Source organism: Coffea eugenioides, chromosome 3 (genome assembly GCF_003713205.1).
Source record: "Coffea eugenioides isolate CCC68of chromosome 3, Ceug_1.0, whole genome shotgun sequence".
Taxonomy (NCBI): domain Eukaryota; kingdom Viridiplantae; phylum Streptophyta; class Magnoliopsida; order Gentianales; family Rubiaceae; genus Coffea; species Coffea eugenioides.
Genome location: NC_040037.1, coordinates 3,565,485 through 3,587,412, shown reverse-complemented (window position 1 = coordinate 3,587,412; position 21,928 = coordinate 3,565,485). Strand labels below are relative to the sequence as shown.

Genomic DNA, 21,928 nt, shown 5'->3' with positions numbered 1-21,928 from the left:
TCTTAAGTTGGCATACATATTGCCCAATTCACCACGAAGCAGGGCTCAGACAACAAACCAAACCTGCTGTACAACTATATCAAAACACGAACATGATTTGAGACTAAATTTCATATGTCAATGTCTTCGTCCAGCCTTCAGAAGGTAGAATCGTTACATATTCTATCCACTTCCGCCATCTGCTCCATGGCATCACAAAGTAGCACACCATATTTTATCTGTGCAGCTGCTCGCTTTGTTTAAATCCAAACGAACAAGGACTCTGCGAACCAAAATAGACAGGACTTCCAACTCCCAATTTGCAGAAAGAAGGTTATTACTAAAAGAAAGAAAAAGCAAAAAAAATTCGTTCGCTGACTGGGCCTATAGAGTGAACCAAATTGTAGAACACACAACCTTTCTTCCTCACTCTCATTCAAACACCAAGCAGGAACGAAAACATCCATAAGGGAACTTAATAATGTTAACTCTTACTGATCAATTACGACATTACATTTCAATTCACAAAACAAGTCAACTAAATGTTATTGTACAAAAATTCTCTGTTTCCACTAAACAAGGAATGAGAGAAGTTCTTGACGCCAGTGAGATGCAGTAACGTTGGCAGTAACGAGCAAGACAAATCATTTAACATCGGACGCCTCATCGTGAACGAGACCGCATAAATTCTTCTAGTCTGTCCCACACCTCCAGGGCAGCAGCTCTGTCCTGGTGCCGCTTATTCTTGCTTATCTGCAAGTCAAAATTTTAGGTTCATAAATTTGTCATGCCATTGTCAGATGATCAATCATCTCTAAAATCTCCACCGCGGAATAGTGCACCTTTACATGATCTAGTTATACAAGTAATATGCAGCACATCCAGGAATTGTACATTTACTTGGATTGCATAGAAGAAGTTTTCCATAACATAATGGCAACATGCTGGTGAATAAAATGCTCACCGAGATAATTTTGACATTCCACTGTTTGACATGCTTTGCAGACTCCACGCTGTCATCCTCAAATCGCAAGAAAAAACCCAGAACTGGCAGAATCAAAAGTTGGTACTGATAATTAGCCATGCTCATCCGAGAAACGTAACATAACCAAAGCCCCAATGTCACATCATTTACATTGAACTCAAACAGTCATTAGTACTAAGTTGATCTAGCACATAAATATGGCCAAGTCCACCCTACGCTTTACCGCCAGCATAGGGCTGCATGTCATTAGTACTAAGTTGATCTCAAACGATCAGAACCAGAACAACAAGAACAATCACATTTCACTAACTACACAAATTTTCTGCAAATCAGCAATCAGTTCAATAACTCACATTCAAAATTCAACTCAACAAAGAAATCAAAACCCAATTCACCTTTATTAAATATCTCGACATGATCCTTATAAGGCCAATCCTTGAACTGCCACTCCTTGCCCAACACAAAAACCGCCACCACGCGATCCCAATCCTCACTCTTCAATGTAGAAGGCTTATCCCTCACCTCATAAGCCGTCACAACCCTATCCCTACTAAACTTCTTCTGCACCGTCACGCAATCCGGTTTCACCCCCTTCATCTGGTTCACCTTCACATCAGTAGGAATAAACACCCCATCCTCCAAAAACTCCTTCACATTATAAATAGTAATCAGCGTCGAAAATGCACTGGGCACCAATATAATCGGCACACCTTCCCCAATTTTACTACCTTTCAAATGCAACTTCGCCTTCTGACCTCCGTCAAGCCCTAACCCTAATTCCTCCCCACCTCTCTCTATCCTACTCTTGGCCACCAAATTATCCTTTCTCTGCAAGGCGTCCTGCCTCTGCCTCTCCTCATCCCTCCGCGTCGCCGCGGTCAGAAAACTGTAAAAGTCGCGATTTTTACAGCACAGAATCTGCTCCCGATCTTTCAACGGCCGCTCCATCGTCTTAATCCATTTAATAGGGTTGGTAATCAGGTCGTCCTCGTCGGCCGTTTGGTCAATTTTATCTCCGGCATCGGCTTCGGCGGCGGTGGGGATGACTATCATGGTGAAGTCAATGGAGTCGGAGGAGGAGATCTTTCCCGTGAGGTAGTCCTGGAGGGCTTTGCGGTCGGGCAAGGTGACCGGCGGGATGCGATTGGCGCTGGCATTCTGGACGTATTCCGAGTGTTTGAGGTGCTGATTGGTGATGAAGTGATGTAGGGTTTCTAAAGTGTAGTGCGTGGACTTCACGTGCTTGCTGCGGTAGGCGGTTTCGATGGTGGCTGGAAAAGTGTATTCTTTGCCGAAGTGGAAATCGTCGCCGACGCGGCTGATTTTGTCGAGGTGGTTTCGGATGGTGTACTCTCGGAGAACCGTTAGCGGGTCCATGCGGTGAATTGAATCTTTCTTCAACCCAAGTAGTGTACTGTAGTGTGTGATTTTTGGTGGAGCGTTTTTTAGTTTCAGCACTGTCGGAGTATGGTTTTGGATTTGCCGAAACGGCAGCGTTTCAAGGACTCGAATCGAATGCAATAAACTAAGGCCTTTGTGGAATCTAGTCTAACCGACTTTTGAACTGAATCTACTAGTTACCAGTCAGTATGAGTTATGACATTTAAGATCGAACTCGGGTTTGGATTAGCTGCTTTTTTTGGGTGTTTTTAGATTATATTTTGAAATATTTTCAGAAAATATTTTGAAATATTTAAGAGTAGAATAGTTTCTAAAATATATTTTGAGATATTTTTTAAAATTTTTAAAAAATTTAAACTAATTTTTAGATTACCTTTTAGAGTACTTTTTAAAAATTGGAATTGTATTTGAAAAATTAGTTTTTGAAAAACACTCCCATCCAAACAGATATTTCTAATTTTAATTTTAATAGATTAAGTTAGAATTTATCATGTTAATTCAAATCATAATATATTTAATAATTATGAAGTTTAAAACTCGAGTTCGATCTCAAATTCTAATTTTGATAGATTAAATTAGGACTTATCAGGTTAGGAGTCGGCAATGCATGCTCTAATTTTGATAAATTAAGTTAGGATTTGTCGTGTTAATCCAAATTATAGTGTACTTCGAAGTCGGGAATGCAACTTGTACAAGACAGGTATCAATTTGGTTGTTAAGAGATGATAATTACTCCTACAAACAAACCACATTCATTATTCTGGCTTGGCAAAAATCCCGTGTTATTGCAGCTTGCTTCTTTAGTAATTTAAGTATCTTTTTTTTTTTTGGGTCCAAACGATCAAGTATCCGAGCACACTCACTGATCTTAGAAAATCCGTACTACAAAAAATGGTCACCTTGGGACTCAGTAGAGAGAAGGCTAAACATAACCATGTCTCTTGGTTTCCCCTTGAGAAGGCAGTACTTTCTCAGAACGCCTTCTTTGCTAAAACCAACCTTCTCCAATACCCTTTGCGACCCTACATTTGCAACATCCACTAGAGCCTCGAGCCTTTCAAGATGTGGCCACTCAACAAAGATGGTGGAAGCTACCAATTTTACTGCTTTAGTGGCAATTCCTTTACCCCAATACTTGGATGCCAATACATACCCAATTTCACCCCTGCATTGTGCATTGCCCTGGAACGGAGTCACAGAAATGGAACCAACCGGCTTATCCTTCAGGCATATGGCCCTGAGCCATGGATGAGGAATAATTACATTGGCAACATAGTTCATGGCAGCCTCTTTGGAGGGAAAGTAATCCCAGGAGCAGAATTTACTAACCTTTTCATCCATAACCCACTCCACTAAATCATCAATATCGGATAAATCAATCAGCCGGAGTCTGATATCCGAACAATCATCTTCCACTTCCATAGCCTCTGAACTCAACTGCAGGTCCTCCATCTCCATTTCTACCTGCTCCATAATTTGGTGGTTAATTGAATTCGTTAAAAACTATGGAGCTCCTCTCCAATGAACTACTACTATTTTATGTGCGCTTGACTTCTGAAGTCTGAACTTGCTCCAATTTTGTACTGGCAGTATCTGGGAAGCAGCCTGGAACATCAGAGAGAGAGAGAGAGAGAGATAAAAGAACTCCTTTTTCCTTCCTACTTCCCATCAGAGAAGTGTCAAACTCAGGGAAACAAATGTTTGATGCTTTTCGACAAACAATTGGAACGCATAAAAATACAACAGATTCCTAAACGCTGGCTGCATATTTAGGACAAAGAATCTGTCGAAGGAAACATTAGTATATTTAAAAGAGAAAGAGAAAATCCACCTCAAGTTGGTCGACTAAATCGAGATGGCTTCCGTTGAAGTTCTAAGCCTAGACAACGTTCAATCAAATATTTATGACTGCAAAATGGGATAATAGACTTTTCTTTTAATAGGCCCCTTGGAGGATTTCTTACTTCCTAGAATGCCAAAATCTGATTGAATTATTTTGTTAATGAAGCCTAATTTTGATTTCAAGTAGTTCTAGATTCAATTCATGTTACGTTAACCACGAACAAAAGCGTGAACGAACTTTCAAAGTATAAGAATACTACTATTATCAAAAGAACAAATAAAGAAAGTTAGGTCACCATTAAATTATACATATTTTTCATACACTGATAATCAAACTACATTATCTATGAACAATTGCCTCCCGTCCTGATTCACTTGGATGCCTAATTCAATCATACATAAAATAATTGACTTGGGGATCAGTAGACAGAAGACTAAACATAACCATGTCCCTCGGTTTGCCCTTGAGAAGACAATACTTCCTCAGAACACCTTCTCTGCTGAATCCAACCTTTTCCATCACCTTCTGGGATCCCATATTTTCAACGTCCACAAGAGCTTCGAGCCTTTCCAGATGCGGCCACTCGACAAATATCGTGGAAGCCACCATTTTCACCGCCTTAGTAGCAATTCCTTTGCCCCAATACTTGGATGCCAATACATACCCAATTTCACCCCTGCATATTTCGTCACCGCGGAATGGAGCCACAGAAATTGAACCAATAGGCTTATCTTTCAGGCATATTACTCTGTACCATGGATGGGGAATAGCTTCGTTGGCAAGATAATCCATGGCAGCTTCTTTGGATGTGTAACAGTCCCAAGAGCAGAATTTGCTCACTCTTTCATCTGTAAGCCACTCCATGAAATCATCAGCATCTGCTAAGTCCGGCAGCCTAAGTCTGATGTCTGAATAATCATCTTCAACTTCCGTAGTACTTTCTGAACTTAACCGAACATCTTCTTCCATTTTTTGGTGTACCTGCTCCATAAATTTGGTTGATGATGATGGAAGAATTGAAGACAAATGAATTTTCCCTTTTTTTTTTAAATCTTAGTAATAGTTTTTGGGTAGGATTGACTGGGAAATCTTGAACCCGTTCTGCATTTTATACTCTGCCAGTATCTGGGAAGCATCCTGGAATTTGGCCATGCTGTCATAATTGAGTCAGCCAGCAGTCATAGTCCTTGGACGTTAAGTAATTGGTAGACCAGGGAAAGATTCCAGGACATTGCAGCAGGACTTCAATAGCCGCGTTTGTGGATTTCCTAGTAGGCTGCAAGCCCACAACTGTTGCTAATTATTGATAGGGTGCGTAATTGATATAAAATTTGTGTATATTTTCCCCTTGATATTTGTCAAATATTTCATTATTGGATGGATTTTATTTATATTTAATTAATGGTGATAATTGTAGGGATGTGGAGCAAAAAGTAATAGAAGGGATGATTTTTCATGAATTGCTATCAAGATTTGAAGATTCGGAGTTATATCCTTGGTTAGAGTTTGTTTATCCTTGAGTTGAATTTAATTTGCTTTAGTTTAATTATTTTTAGTCACATTGATTATTTACTTTAGTTTTAATTCTCCAAACCCCCCCCGGCCCCCAAAAAAAAATGATTTTGCTTGGAAAGAAACAGATTTTTCCCTTAATCTCTGTGGGGATGACCCTACTTACTATTAAATTCGTTTATATCTTGTCTTGAGTAGGAATTTATTATTGCACAAATTCGACATCTGTCACTTACAAATATTGCTACGTTGAATTTATGATAATGACTGAATTAATAATTTGTTACAACCTTGCGGTAACTAATTGGGCAATTCTCTAATTTATGACTCTTCGAGGACTTGAAACCACCTGGAATTTACTGTCGAGTCAATTACAGTTTTAAAGCACTCGGTCGGCAAGAAAATGACACAAAAAGAAAAGCAAATGAGCAACGGGTCAGATGCTTTGGAATTCATTGTCAAACTTTCTCAGCCTCCTTGGTGAGTTTCCTAGAAGGTCAAAAAAATACTAGTTGATTTTCGATCAACCTTTATAGAGCTTATTAGGCAACAGGGAACTCGTTTTTTGCTTAGAAGTCAAGTGAAACAGGAGTGCAATATGAAAATCAATAATGAACATGTGCCCTTGACTAATATCACAGTGGAAAATTCAACGAGTTGAAGACTGCTTTTTCAAAGTACCCACTTATCTAAATCTTGCATCTTAAGTCTGAAGTCAAAGAAGCATCAACTGTGAATATGTATCATTAATTCATTTGGCAACTACTATGGTCCAGTTCAATGAACACGGAACGCTCAACTAAAACAGCCCTTTTCAGATTAACAAATTAACTCCGCTGTACAAGGATTTGGCAGAACGGTTTCTTTGGACCTCCATCTTCAGATGGAAAAATCAAGAATCTCAGTCAGACCCTTCAAACTTTCTGATGCAGAGGACTTCTTGACCTGGGCAAGTGATGATCAGGTAACACAGTATCTGAGATGGAACACAATTTACACCATCGAAGAAGCCTTGAAGTATATTCAGGAGGTTGCAATACCTCATCCATGGCGCCGGTCCATTTGCCTGGATGACCGTTCGATCGGATACATTTCAATCAAGCCAGAATCAGGCAGTGATAGACACAGAGCTCATGTTGGATATGCAATTAGCAGTGAGTACTGGGGACAAGGAATAGTCACTGTAGCATTGAAAATTGCCATTTCTAGCGCGTTCAAAGAGTTCCCCTTTTTGGTAAGGCTTGAAGCATTGGTGGAGGAAGAAAATAAAGGGTCACAAAGGGTGCTAGAAAAGGTTGGTTTTCTGAAAGAAGGTTTTTTAAGGAAGTATGGATACAATAAAGGTAAAATAAGAGATATGATAATATATTGTTTCTTGGTTACGGATAATATTTGGTTGCCTGAGGATTCAGATCAAGATAGCTAGCCCTGCTGAAGATGTGTTTGCATTCTCTGGGAGAAAATGGAAGAGCTTCAAGAATGAGATATGGATGTTGTACAGCATTTGAAAAACATTCAAAATTCCGTTAGATTACGATTGGTTTCTGTCTAGTTAATAAGGTAGGACCTTCAAGTTGTCTCTGACATGACATATTTTTGTAACAAGGGCAATATCTTGTAATTTGATTCAAGTTTGATACAGTGATGTTACCATCTAACTTAATCTGCACTACTTCTACAGCTTCCTGATACGACGTGAAAATCAAAAGGCGAGCTTAAATTGATTTTGAAGAATACCAGGTTCAATAGCTAAGTAAATGGCAAGGATCAAAATGCAATCCTGCTAACTATAGAAGAAGAATCATGTGTTCATGCTCACCTCAAAATTTTCATACTTGTGGCTTTTAAAAAGAAATCCAAAACGAGAAGGAAAAACACCAAAAATGTGTGCAAAACTCGCAGGATTTGTAAAAGAAAACTGAAACACAACAACATCTCTAGCAGGCCCTTTACATGTTTTGTACTTCCTGAAAAGACCATCTCTACTAAATCCTGATTTCTTTAATTTTCCAGTATATGGAAACTGGAATTAGTTCTAAGCTAAAAATGATACTTTTGATACACAAAAGAAGAAGATCGAATTACAATCCTTCTAAATCAAATAAGGGAACACAACAGAATGAATGAGAAATTAGACAGAGGAAACTAGTCAACTTGGTGATCGATCCGTGGAGAGAAAGCTGAACATGACAACATCTCTAGAATACCCCTTCACTGTCTTGTACTTCCTGAGAACACCTTCTCTTTGGAATCCTGATTTCTCAAGAACCCTTTGTGAAGCCTTATTGTTGACATCAACTGTAGCTTCCAATCTTTCCAAATACGGCCACTCATCAAATATAGCAGAAGCCACCGTTTTCACTGCTCTCGTCATGATTCCTTTACCCCAGTAATACTTCCCAAGGACATATCCAAGCTCAGCTCTACACTTGCTATTTCCAGAATTTGGAGTCACAGAAATAGCGCCAATTGCCCGATTGTCTATACATATCACTTTTGACCATGGATGAGGAATAGCAATATTCTTGATGTAATCTAAGGCTTGTTCTCTGGAAGTGTAAGTATCCCATATGCAATATCGACTGACCTGATCATCCGTAAGCCATACCATCAAATCATCTACATCAGATAATTCAGTAGGCCTAACTGTGATCACCTCAGATGATTCTTGAAACCCTTCTGATAACTTTGAAGGTTCTTCAGCCATTTTTCCTCTGCCTTTACAGATTGATTGGTGGAGAAAGGTCCATGCAACATCAAAGAATCCAAGTGGATACATTTATATACTGACAAAAGTGCTAGGCCGTGCTCTTCAAGAAGGCATGTGCAAAAGTTTAATTGGTCAACGTTGAGCTTTACTTTGTCAAATATGTTCCAAGGAATGATAAAGAAATTAGGTGCTGCTGTCCCAAAGTGTAAATTAAATTAATAGAATTCAGAAATAGCAGACTTCGCCGATTGATTCATGATCCAAGGAAAGTTCTTTTCGGTTTCACAGAAAATGGTATGAACGGTTCCAGGAGATGTTACAATATTTTCGTCATTAATACTACTTCATAATGATATCGATGACGTTATGCTTAATGAACAAGAAAAAAGGGCAGCATATTCTTTGTCACCAAGAAAGTATGAATTTGGCAAATCGATAAAGAAATGAATTCTGAACCAATGAGATTCAAAGATTAGTCAAATCTATAGCCTTGTTGGATTGCCATTTCTTTTAAAAAAAAAATTTACGTTTTCTGTGAATATATTTCTCAATTATCTTTTTATCTCACATATATCAAATCGTTACAGTATATTTTTTTATAAAGACTCTAGAAAATTGTTATCCAAAGATCCCTGAAAGTGAAATACATTATTGCAAACCATAAATCTCTTCATAACCAGTTTTTAAATTAACCAAGAATGAGTTTCAAGACCAATAAATGGGGGACATGTATAAGGTTTAGTAACTCAAAACTCGTATTTGTTTCAAGAGATGGTTGTGGTCTCATTTTACTTAAGTTTGGACTTTGAAAGGTCTAAAAGTGGGCTTCATTGGACCAGAGGGCCAGTGTGGCAATATTTGACTGACCTTAACCAATTAGTCCACAATCTACCATAACTAGACAATACCTTTGGTTGCTGTTATTTGCCTTGTCTTGAAGACTTAAGCGACCCTCAAAAAAAAAAAAAAAGGACTAAAGCGCTGGTGGCAATGTGGCATGGTTGGAGCATGCCGCTCAAGTTTAGACTACTAGCTCAGGAATATGAAGTTTGGAAAGAAAATACTATTAGATTTGAATATTGGTAAAATCTTGCAGAATTCGTGGGTTTATAAATTTTTTGATTTCGAAATTCGCACTTACAAAAGTAATTTTGGATAATTAATTTGTGACAAAGATGTTTTAACATGACAGCATACCAAAAAAAGAAAACATTTTATTTTCTCCTCTTGTCTTCTGTTTTGATTCAAGCCTGGTCCAAGTCTGATTTCCTGCAGATACATTACAATTTACTGCCTATCATGCACTATTAAATAGGCCCTCAGACATGTAATTTGCTTTCTGAGGCACAAAAGTAGCAAACAGTTTCTTGAATCAATGTACTGCATTTGATCAGCTTTCCTGCTCAGCAACCAGGCTAAAAGGGCGATTAGACAAGCAAGTCGAGCACTTAGAATTTGAAGTACTTTGCTTGATTTGGTACTTCGTAGATATGTGGTTCTCAAGAAATCAATAACATCTCTTAACTACAAATCAGAACTCTTGGTTTGCATGCTTTCTGCCCAAACAGTAGAACCTTTTGACATCATTTTCCGGTGCCCTTAAATATCTGTACCCATCGTAATTTATGTCTCTAATAAACTTAGTGACATGCACAAGAAACCAGTACAAAAGGGCAGGAAATTGCCAGGTGTAGTCAGTGGACAAAGTTTGGGTGCAGGAAAGGGACCAAAACGGTGCATCAGTACCTTCACTTAATCCCCTTCTTTTTTTCATTTTTCTTGCTGTTGGAGTGGGGGTGAATAAGTAGCGCATTACAGTACAGCAGCAATCATCATTGCCCTCTTATTTATGAAACTTTTACAGAAGCAATCATATCTGACACCTAATGCACATATAATGATATAAAGGGACAAATGGATACGTAGTTTGAGATGGATCAGAATCACTTTAAAGGGTTAACGCATTCATAGCATATAACCTCCTAAAAAGCAACGATGTTATGTTGTGTAGTAGGCTAATTAAGTAGCAGTTACAAATATATAAATTACCAAAAGTTAACTTAATCCATTTTCTATACGTATTGGACGAGAAAGGGTAATGACAACAGCGTTAACTATTGTTAAATCGTTCGTGTTGTCTGTTAATCAACCTATTACCAGGGTGCTTCCGAGTTCCGAGACACTTTGCATTGCAGCAGAAGCAGCCACAGCATGTAATCTCAGACTCAGATCAAGGCAGAGAATCTCAACTCCATCTGAATAGCAAACTGAGATCGAGCTACAGGAACCCGGCCTACTCAATCTGAACTCTTAAATTGCACGGCCCCAATCGAATCAAGCTTTTCTAACTCAGGCTAATTAATCGACTTTCACAAGTGATATATATGGATGAGAATTCAAGCGTTCAAATAAAGACATTTGTGTGGATTTTCCGCTAGCTCTTCACAGCATATACCCATGCAAAAGCCAACAATAATATAATCATAGCCATTAATACAAGGAGTGGTGATCAATCTTCTTTCATGCTCGTTGCTTAATTATCCTTGTTTTTTATTTTGAAAAGCAAGGGCCATTTGTTGCATACACCTGGCTATTTCGACTCAATCATTAAGCTTTTGCTTGGTGGTAACTGGTAAGGGCACCGAATGAAGGAAACCTGAAACCTTTTGAAAGAAGAGAAATTAGACTAGAAAATCATAAATATAGGATTACCTGCCCCGGCAGGAGTAGCTCAACTGACGGAGACAAGTGCCTAAAGCCGTGTGATAACTGATAAATCAAATCCTCACTATAAATGTTTTGCACACCTAGCATTGCCTCGTATTATTTGCAAATCAAAAGCTAATTATTAAGCATCTAGGGTTCATAGAGTTCCCGCGTTCAATGCTTAAATTTTGGATCTGACAGTTCAGAACAGGAAAAATATGAAGGAGGGGAAAGGGTTAAAAAAAAAAAAAAACATTGACCCTGATACACTATATTGGAATTATAACTTAAAACATTTATTATTTACTTATGCTATTTTTTATGGGGAGTTTTTGTGAGGAAAGTGAATGAAAGAGGTGCATGAAAGAGGGTAGGGCAGCAATTTGCAAGTCTTCATGTAATCTTTTTCAAACGTTCTTGTTAAGTGGACCTATTGAAGTGACACTCGACTTGCCTTGTCTCACCAGTTCACTTCACTTCATTTGATGGGGTTCTATATTATCTTTACTTCCAAAGTGGTCCCTAAGCATGATTGATACAATTCCACCCCTATTCAGGTAAAGATAAATTCTTTCATTCATACATTGCCTATGAGGCTGTATTATGCTGTCTACTATATATGTAATACAGATATGGACACATCAAGGACACTCTAATTTGTCCATCTAGCTCCATGCAATTGTTTTGTTTTTGGCCAATTTTAGGTGTTAATAAAGACTCTGAAGCATGCATCTGCAGAGGCCCCATTAATCATCCCCACCCCTCCCTACTGATTTGACATATATCATCAGTAAGTAACAAGTTGGACAAAAGGATACTATGTGGTACAACTACAACCTACTGCTTTAATTTGGGTTAACACTTAACACACCATTGTTGAGCACGTAAGCATCTTGAATTTGGATAAGGATTTAGAATCTTCTGATTAAGGAAACTCATCCATTATTACTGGATCAGTGATCAGGTTTACGTGGCTTATTCTCGTATGCTTCACTCTTTCTTGCTGATTTGAAAGCATTACAAAGGCAAGTCGGGTGTGGGAAAGACTGAAAAGAGAGTCGAGTCAAAAGTGGCAAGCGCATCTCCCATCGCATTTTACTGAAGTAAACCACCACAATTCTTCCGAGTACCTTATCGTAGTTAGATTGAGTTCGAGTAAAACGAAAGGGAAAAAAAAGATGAGAACAGCATATTAATGGAAAATCCTACATTAATCCAGGGACTTAAAAGATGACTCACCTTCTTGATTGTACTGAAAAAAAAGGGATAATTTAAGAAATCTTCCCTGAGATTTCTGATAATTTTACTGACAGCTCCTGAAATTTGAAAAACTACACTTATCTCCATTGATTTGATAGTTTTAGTAACAAAATTTTAAAATAATATTGACTTTGTCAAATTTTTAAATGAATACCCAAAATGCCCTTGTGTAATGAGTTTTAATTTATTTTCTTATACAATTATAAGGTTATCTAGTATAATTATAAGAAAAATGTGCCAGATTTTTCATGTCCATACCTACTATTTGATAAACAACTATAATAATAATGTTATCACTATGATAGGATACTTTTAATAGTACTTTATTATGGATTTAGATTTATAAGATAGAAAAGAAAATATTGAAATAATTCATTTAGAGTTTGTGAATTTTTCGAATAGTGGGATTATCATAATTTAATAGTGATTTTGGGCCATTTCTTTTTTATTTATTATTAGTTTTCGTACCAAAAAATAGAAAACAAAGATCAGCAAAAACATTGAATTACATATAAAATTAATTCGTCAAAAAAATCACTAATTCGACATTTGGTTATAATAGAAACTAGAAGCAATAGTGATAGTTCTACAATTTTATTGGTGCAAAATTTAAGAAAAAAGGAAAAAATGAAAAAATAATTTTAAAACTCATTCTAAGTATAAGAATACCAAATAAGAGAATTTCATTAAAAAATTTAAGGGTAAAATTGTTATTTTAAATGACAAGGGAGGTATGTATAACTTTTCAAATCTCAAAGGAGCTCAGTGAAATTGTCAGGAACCTCATGGGAGGTTTCTGAAATTATCCCAAAAAAAAAAAAAAAAAACCCCCCACCTGCACAACTAGTTGAAGCAGTATTTTATGTATAGTGACAAAAAAATATATATATATATTAACCTACGTATTGAAAGAATTATAAACTTGCCTGTCTATTAAGGACGGTTTTTATACCTTGATAGTGAAAAACACCTTGACGATGACTTCCTGACCAATTAATTCAATTGGGCTAAGCCAAGCCAGCTGGTTCAAACGTCTTGTTGTTTCTCATCAGACCCTTCGTTATTATCCAGTTAAATCTGTTTGCATGACTTTGAAATTTTTGCCCAATGATGCAGTAGCAGCAAAACAACGGAACTGAGGTGAATGAGAACAAAGCCCTAGGAAGATACGATATACTCACTGGTACCACTTTTATTGAGAAGTAGCAGTTATTTTAAGGTACCTAGTACGTTGATGTGGATCACAGAGATTGAAGAAGTTGTCATCAGTTAACTGTCATGAGCTGTGGCAAAAATTGTTACGTTGTAACCGATCAGTCATATGCTTTGATTTGATCCGGAAGGAGGCGATGAGGAAGCAAATAAGCACCACAAGTTGCATGAGAATTTGACATGAAGCTGTGAAAGTGATTTTGGCATTTATAATAAAGTTGAGCATACTTCGACTTGGAACAAAATTTTCTTTAGTGCTGTCAAATCCTTCTGTCCTATCTTTGCTTATTACGATCAGGGTTTGGTTATAGTTTTGGACTAAATTCCATCATCTTCTTCTGTTCATAATCGGTGAGCCTAAACTAAAAGGTCATATTATTGTTAATTACGATTATGAAATTATTGCACCTCAATTAAACCATTTCAATATAGAGTGTGGGACAAAGTCTGACCACCACACCGTCCTAGCACCAATGAGACTGACCTGCGATGGAACAAGAAGACGGAGAAGTGTTTTCGACGCATATTCTTTGTGAAAGTTTTTTTCTGAATTTTTAGTGTCGTTCTATTGTGACTTTGTGAGATAAGATACTAACTATTAGTTACTACATCAAGTTTATTTTCCTTTGAAGTGATTTATCTTTGATTAATGCTACGTAAATTGTGTTGTTGATTATGCCTTTAAGTAAGAGTTAGGAAGAATAGAATGTCAGATTCAGCAAGTTACCAAACAACAAAGCAGAAGGTACAAAAGTAAGACTGTAATAATATTTCGGTTGCATCATAAATATATTTTTCAATCCATCTTTTTATCTTATATAAATCACATTATAAAAAATATTACAGTAATTATTCCAAATAATACTCTATCCAAACAAGCCCATTAATGTTTACTTTTTCACAAGCATCGGATTACCGTAATTAACTTGAAAAAAGCAAGATTAATGGTGATTGTGATATTGTGAGGGTAATTAATTTTGGCTGCCCACAATCATTATAATCTCTCCATTTCAATGATAAGTTTGAAAAAATTGTGTCATTATTGAAGAGGTATGAAAGTTTGCAGCAAGTGACTTGAACCCAATGTTAACTTTTGCCCGACTTTGAGAAAGAGTGGCGTGCCGCTTTATCCATCAATAACGACGACCAGCAGCATGGATCGCCTCTGTCATTTTATTTTATTTTATTTTTTTTTATCCCGTTACAGGAACCCATCTTTTTTAAATCAAAATAAAATTTCCATACATGAAATCATAGCATAGGAGCTTAAATCAACTTCAGTTTAAGAAGTGATATAATAAAGGACTTGTTTTCGATTGATTATTTTAATTGAGTATGAATTCTAATTTTGAATAATTAGATTATTTAATCACTAAAAAGGTAAATTTTATAATTAGTCAAAGTCAGATTTTGTAAAGTTTAAAGCAATCGAGAGCAAGCCAAAGTATGGTTTGAAGAATATGAAATGACCTAAATATCCTTTTAGAAAAAGATTGTTTAATTACATCATAAACACGTTTTTCACTCATTTTTTTATTATTTTAATTACTTTTTATTTCACTTACACGACATCGCAAAAAAAGTGCTATGGTGTTTTTTCAAAAAAAAATTTTTGAGCTACATCTTCCAAATTTTTTTCTTCAAGCAGTTTCTATAGAAAAGACAAAGAAAAATATATAGATCCAATTTAGACAATTACCCAGAATAAAGTAAAAGAGAGGTGATTATGGACAAGATGATGATTCCGAAGCCTGAAGGCATACTCAATAAGCTTGGGATACATGAAGTATAAACAAATGCAAAAAGGTGTGGCAAAGGGCAAAACAGCAATTATACCCTTCAAAAAACTGAAACCAGAAAAACCAAAAATTTCATGAAACTCAAATGTCAAAAAGCACTAAACCAAAGCCAAAAACAAAGGACCGCTGTCTTGATTGTTAGACCAGTGTTGATGTTGCAAATCATCTATCACTCCCAATAAATCCAGTGTTGACCACTGCTTTGACGAATCATGTTGCAAAACAAAATCTTTGTTAACTGTGCATTTTGCCCAAATTCAGCACCTCCCCTCAACCATTTGAAAAAAATGTCAACATGATAGCATCCATATTACCGTACTAAATTGTAACTAAAGCAGAATTTATATAACTTTTGACCTTACGCCCAGTAATATATTCGTAAATTCTGTCGTATAGAGTTCTTTGGTTTTCACGGTAAGCTGTTTAGCGTGTTGGTGCTAGTTGTGTCCTAATCTTAGGTATAAACGAATCGAGTCGAGTCAAATTTTGACCTAATTGACTCGAGTTTCAACTTAATTTTATAAAATTCGAACTCGAGTTCTCAATATAAAGCTCGAACTTGAGCTTAAAAAAATATAAAAAATAATTTTAAAAATAAATAAAATAATAATATTTTTAACAAATAATAAAATATTAAAAATATTTATGTAATTTTACTAATAAAATTAATAGATATACATATATATATATAATCGAGTCGTCTCGCGAGCTAATGAGTTGAGAATTTTTAAACTCGAATTTGAATTTGAATTTCACTTGGTCAATTAGATCTCGACACGACATCGACTTGGTCAGTTAGAACTCGATGTTGATTGAGCTCGGTTCGAGCTCAGAGCCTCAGAGTCGAGCTATTCACGAGCGGCTCGATTTATTTGCATTTCTATCTCAGAATAAAGTGAACTTTCACTCCTCCATGTACTTTTTTGTTTTAATATGAAAAAAAATGATTTTATTCTCCTTCTCTAGCAAGTCTTGTCTTCCAAGGATTTGAATACACGAGAAGTATTGTAACATTACTGGTCGTGTGACTGGTGTATAAAGCCGGTACTAATTGGGGTACCCTAGTGGAATTTTCAGTTCAGACAATGGTGGTGAATATGGAGACACTACCATTAGAAAGTTTTGTTGGATGCAAAGATCCTTCAACATTTTGGTCAAAAGACTTTTAGCAAATTAGTTAGAAGCTACTAGCATCATAATACATTAAAACAACATATCTTTAAAGTAGGTGCGAGTATCGCGTGGTGTATTGAAATCAATCGTTCCACAAGAGTAAGAGGGGAATCTTTCTCATCGAGTAAAGATACTCATCAAGAATTCATCATACTTATGAGATGTTATTTACATTAGTAAACCATGTGATATCGTCAAGTCACATATCTTGACCGTGCAATATTTTTCGTTTATCCTAAACAACATTGACTAAAACTAATTTCAATTTGTCAATGGCAACTTAACCACCATGAATGGTATTAAACTCCCTTTCTAGACTGTAACTCTGAAGATGGTGTCGCACCGCACCTATCTAGTTTAGATGATCATTCCCTTTAAGTTCTTATATTTCTTTCTTCAGAGTAGGAAAATATAGGCATTGGTGATTTTTTTTTTTAAAAAAAACAACATGACTAAAATACTCATTGACTCCTTATTTTTCAATTGAGTATATTGTTCTTAATTTTTTCCTTGGAAAATGAAAGAAAAATAGTTATGGTGGGCGTTAAGCATTGAAACGATGGAGAAATGAGTTGGATGGTGCGAGAGATGAAGTATAAGTAAGCGGGAGTGTACGAGAAAGGGAGCGTAAATGAGACCTCCCACTTACGTTTTTTAAAAAAAAGAAATAAATCTACCTAAAAACTATTTCCATGTTAGGAAATACAATAGGCTCTATTTTGATTAGCTGTTTTTAGGAATATTTTTGAAATATTTTATTGTAATAGTGTATATAAAAAAAAATTTTACTGTAGATATTTTTTCGTGATATTTTTGAAGATGTTTTTGGAATATATTTTAGTATATTTTTAAAGTTTAAAAACTTTTTGTGATATTTTTTTAAAATTACCACCACCACCCCTCCCTCTCTTTCTTCCTCATTTTCCATCTCCTTCCTTCTCCCTTTCTTTCTTCCCAATCTCCCTCCCCCTTTCCCTTTCTTTCTCCGCCACGCCCCCACCCCACTCCTTCCCTCCCTCCCTCCCGAATCTGGCCAAGGCTAGATTGAGGCCTCTGGTCACAACATCGTGGCCTCGTGACCATATCACAGCCCCTATTTCAGGCCAAATTTGGGAGGGAAGGGGAGGCGTGGGGTGTGGTGGGAAAGGGAAGGGGAAGGAAGGAGAAAGAGGAAGGAAGGAGAAAGAGGAAGGGAGAGGAAACAGGAGGAGGAGATGATAGTGGTAATGGGTATGGGTGGTGATAGTGGATGGCGGTAATAGATAGAAGAAGAAAATGGTGTAGATTTATTTTTTTTATATATGTGAAGTTATTTTTGGTATATTATATAAATGTAGTGTTTTTAGAATTATTTTTATTTATGTATTACTATGATATTATATACAAAAAAATGTATTTTTCAAAAAATGAGAAATCCAAACAGACTAGTAATTTGTTTGATGAGAAAAGGCTAGAAGGATTCAATCATGGAAACAGTAGTGGGGGCACCGGTCCACTAAAGAACTGCAGTTTTGGGGTCCCACATCATAGAGTAGAGAGTTTTTGCGTTAGCCGAGGCGAGGAGAGGAGTTTATGGGTTTTGATAATGATAATGATGGTACTACAGATCTTTTACTTTGCTGGCCCATTGGACCTACACCTGCCCAGTCCGTGACTCTCCCACTCCCACCGCATCTTCTCCCCGTATTCTCTCCTCTCCTACTATTAACCATTAAGACCCTCTTGTGGACCCCATTCCCTTACTTCTGCATATCCTTTCGAATTTTGATTGAGCTGCCCCATCATCTTTTTCTTGCCTATTTTGGGCATTTTGATATTTTCTTTTGCTTACGCTAATGTAAAGAAATCTTTTTGAGTTAGCAACCAAATATATATATATATCCATAAAAGAAATTGTGTGTGATGTATTCATATCAGAAATGCTTATATCATTAATGGATCGAACCCGTTTGAATTGCTAATTTCTGAAATTTTTGTAAAAAAAGAACTATAATAATTCGATATATATGAAGTAAAAAGGTGATTTGAAATGTGAAAATTTTTTTGGAGAAAATTGACAATGTAAACAAGTAGCTATGTTTACCGCATCAAAACTGTCTTGTTTGGATTGATATTTTTAGAAGTTTTTTGTAGAAAAATGTAATGTAGCAATTCGATATATATGAGATAAAATAGTAATTAAAAATGTAACTTTTTTTTTTTTTAAAGAAAACTACAATCCAAACAATGGTAATTACCGAGTTGAAGGCTTCTAGCTACGGTCTTTGCTTACAATCCTTGGTTATTTCAGTTCAGTCATAAAAAAAAGCGATTAAAATACACACACACGCACAATGGTTGTTCCACAGACTTCACACGCATGGGAGAAATAGGAGGCATATCATCTTTTACTTTGTCTTTGTATCATAAAAACGTGTACGATATCAAACGTCATTAACTTTGTAGCAATTGGTTTACTGACTTGCCCTCTAATAAGCATTAAAAATGATGAAAACATTAAAAAAAAGTGATGAAAAGCCTGCTTTTTTATGTTGATCAATTTAAAGTCATTCGCGCTCCTTGACAAAAACCTTGTAAAATATTCCAACTCTTCAAGTAGCCAAAGCGTACTTGTCAACGAAAAGATGCCAATGTTGACAAATACTCCAATAGCCTCAGTGCCAGATGCAGAAGTTAGGCAAATCTGTGTAAATTTTCATCCGAGTACATGTAACATCAAATTTTCAAGGGTTAATTACATTTACCTCCCCTGAGGTTTGATCATATTATCAATCAATCCCTGTAATTTGTCCAAATAACGGTCTCACCCTTTGAATGATCAAACGTTTAACAAAAACCCCCTTAATGCCGAAAATGCCCTTTTTGAGGCCATATTGCATTAAAAAAAGAACATATTTTTATTTATTAACCTTCAAGTAATCCAAAAAAATAGAAAAAATTTTTTGCTTATTATTTTATAAAAATCATATCTTTGCTTCCATAAATAGTTTTGAATCAATAATTATTTTAAATCTTAAAAATGAATATTAAAAATTAGATAAATTGAAAGAAAAATAAAAAAGAAGCAATTATTTTAAATCTTCCAGTATGGTTCGAATTTGTGGTTCAAGGCATGTTGCGGAGAGCACAAGGCATGTTTTCCTCAATTTGAACCATACTTCAGGAATTAAAATAATTTCTTTTTTTTTATTTTTCTTTCAATTTATCTAATTTTTAATATTCATTTTTAAGATTTAAAATAATTATTGATTCAAAACTATTTATGGAAGCAAAGATATGGTTTTTATAAAATAATTCTATTTTTTTTGGATTGCTTCAGAGTTAATAAAATAAAAATATGTTCTTTTTTTAATGCAACATGGCCTCAATAAGGGCATTTTCGGTATTAAGGGGGTTTTTGTTAAACGTTTGATCATTCAAAGGGTGAGACCGTTATTTGGACAAATTACAGGGATCGATTGGTAATATGGTCAAACCTCAGGGGAGGTAAATGTAATTAACCCAATTTTCAATAATAAATCATAGACAGAACTATATAGGTGGCAAACAAATCCATTTAACTAAATTTATCTATACTCGCTCATAAATAAATTGATACGAGTATCTTAAATTTTTGCATATGGGTATAAATGGGTTACCCAATAATACCCATTTAATAAATGGATATTGTTGAATAATCCATCAAACCCAGTTAATTCATTTAGTATTGTCTTCTCCCAAATCTACTCTCTTCCCCTACCCTTTGTTTTTTCAAATTTTTTATTTTGTCATGATATTAATTACTTTTGTTTCATTATTATTATTTGTTAATTTTATCTTAATTTGTTAACTTGCTAATTTTTCAATATTACCAATTTATGACAAGTTTTAGCCTCTTTTCCTACCTTTCCAAAATGAAATTTTATATTTACACACGAAAAAATGCTAGGAGTTCAAAAATTTTTGGATTAAATTTTTATGTTAACTTTTATAATATTTAGTTCAAATTTTTATATTTTTATTGTTCAATTATTAAATAGTATGCAATTTTGTGACATAAAGTACGAATAGGTAAAAAATTGGTAATTGGACTTATTGAGTATTATAAGTAAATATTTAAAACTAATGATGAGTGCAAAGGCTGGTATAAATTGATAATTTAGTTTGCAAAAATGAATTTAAATGAGTTTATAAAAAGTTAAAATAAATAGTGTATAAATGGATAACTGGATTACCCAATTCATTTTTTGACTTACCTGTTTATACCTATATAATTAAATGGATATAAATAAATTGACTCACTTATACCCATTACCCATTTTAATCAATCCAAATACGTTCAAATCATTCATTTTGACACCTCTAGACAGAACTACACAACAAGATGAACATACATGGTAAGACCAAGATTAGCTGCATGTGATAGTCATGAGAAAACATATTACTAGTATGTTACCAACTTATCATCCTCGACCAGGGAATCCTTGCGTGTTTGGATGGAAGATTATTTGAAAAAGATACACGTGTAATATTTTTTATGATACAATGTACATGTACTAAAAAAAATTGAGTACAAAAAATATGTAAAAAATGTGTTCACGAAAACATAGCGATTTTTTTTCCAAATTCTTGGCCTCTTTTTTTTTTTTTTTTTTTATGACTGAAAATTGGGATTTGGCCATGGGGGAAATTACTAGCGAAAAGAAGGACCAGTAGGGATTAGCAACAAAATTACCCCACCATGTCGTCACCCCGCACCACTGCGTGGATGTGTGTGTGTGTTCAGTTTATTCCCATCCCGCTGACAGCAGCAAAGTACGTGACTCCCACCCACTCACTCATTTCACACACTGACCGTGTACCCGGCTGAAGGCAGGCAGCATTCAGTAGATTGGATTATGGAGAAAGGAATCAGATTAATAGCAGTAAAAACAAAAAGATTATGAGATAAGCAGTTGCTACCGAAATTGAAAAACGGAAATGGAGGGGGCCCTCTTGCAAACATTGAAGTTCAAGTTTTAGATAATTCTACAGCATCTCGTTGTTAGGATACACCACATCACAAATCTAGTACACTTTCTCCTGCATGATGTTCAATGCACCTTCACTATTTAAAGTATATACTTTTGATAAATCCTGATATATTATTGTTTCCAATTATATAGCCTACCCTCAATAATTCTGAATAATTCAAGTTTCATATATTGGTATTTATATGCAATGACAAAAGCGCAGAGTTCCATTCAAAACGGAAAAAAAACGTTGAAGTCATGTGATGTTTGTGATATGATTTTTTTTTAAGTGTATAAATCAAAAATACAAGTCAACAGTTTTTTTTTTTTGGAGAGGGTGAAAAGAGAAAAAGGAAA

General features: G+C 35.5%; 5 protein-coding genes across 5 annotated transcripts; 1 reads left to right on the top strand and 4 right to left on the bottom strand.

Annotated features, from left to right (window-relative positions):
• Positions 1-385: 385 nt before the first annotated feature.
• On the bottom strand, positions 386-2,473 carry LOC113765347 (protein CDC73 homolog). The gene is made up of 3 exons (XM_027309491.1): positions 1,360-2,473; positions 944-1,026; positions 386-732 (listed from the first exon to the last, which is right to left on the bottom strand). The coding sequence occupies exons 1-3, from the start codon at positions 2,339-2,341 to the stop codon at positions 643-645; spliced, it is 1,155 nt and encodes a 384-aa protein (XP_027165292.1). The 5' UTR covers positions 2,342-2,473; the 3' UTR covers positions 386-642.
• Positions 2,474-3,247: 774 nt separating this feature from the next.
• On the bottom strand, positions 3,248-4,034 carry LOC113764995 (uncharacterized N-acetyltransferase p20-like). Its single transcript, XM_027309044.1, has 2 exons — positions 3,918-4,034; positions 3,248-3,868 (listed from the first exon to the last, which is right to left on the bottom strand). Exons 1-2 carry the CDS (start codon positions 4,032-4,034, stop codon positions 3,248-3,250), a joined length of 738 nt encoding a protein of 245 aa, XP_027164845.1.
• A 451-nt stretch (positions 4,035-4,485) lies between these two features.
• Positions 4,486-5,270, bottom strand: LOC113765653 (uncharacterized N-acetyltransferase p20-like). The gene has a single exon (XM_027309886.1). It carries the CDS (start codon positions 5,196-5,198, stop codon positions 4,596-4,598), a length of 603 nt encoding a protein of 200 aa, XP_027165687.1. The 5' UTR covers positions 5,199-5,270; the 3' UTR covers positions 4,486-4,595.
• Positions 5,271-6,480: 1,210 nt separating this feature from the next.
• LOC113767044 (uncharacterized N-acetyltransferase YoaA) lies at positions 6,481-7,322 on the top strand. The gene has a single exon (XM_027311215.1). It carries the CDS (start codon positions 6,604-6,606, stop codon positions 7,144-7,146), a length of 543 nt encoding a protein of 180 aa, XP_027167016.1. The 5' UTR covers positions 6,481-6,603; the 3' UTR covers positions 7,147-7,322.
• Positions 7,323-7,606: 284 nt separating this feature from the next.
• Positions 7,607-8,567, bottom strand: LOC113765682 (uncharacterized N-acetyltransferase p20-like). Its single transcript, XM_027309921.1, has one exon. The coding sequence runs from the start codon at positions 8,497-8,499 to the stop codon at positions 7,870-7,872; it is 630 nt and encodes a 209-aa protein (XP_027165722.1). The 5' UTR covers positions 8,500-8,567; the 3' UTR covers positions 7,607-7,869.
• Positions 8,568-21,928: the final 13,361 nt, after the last annotated feature.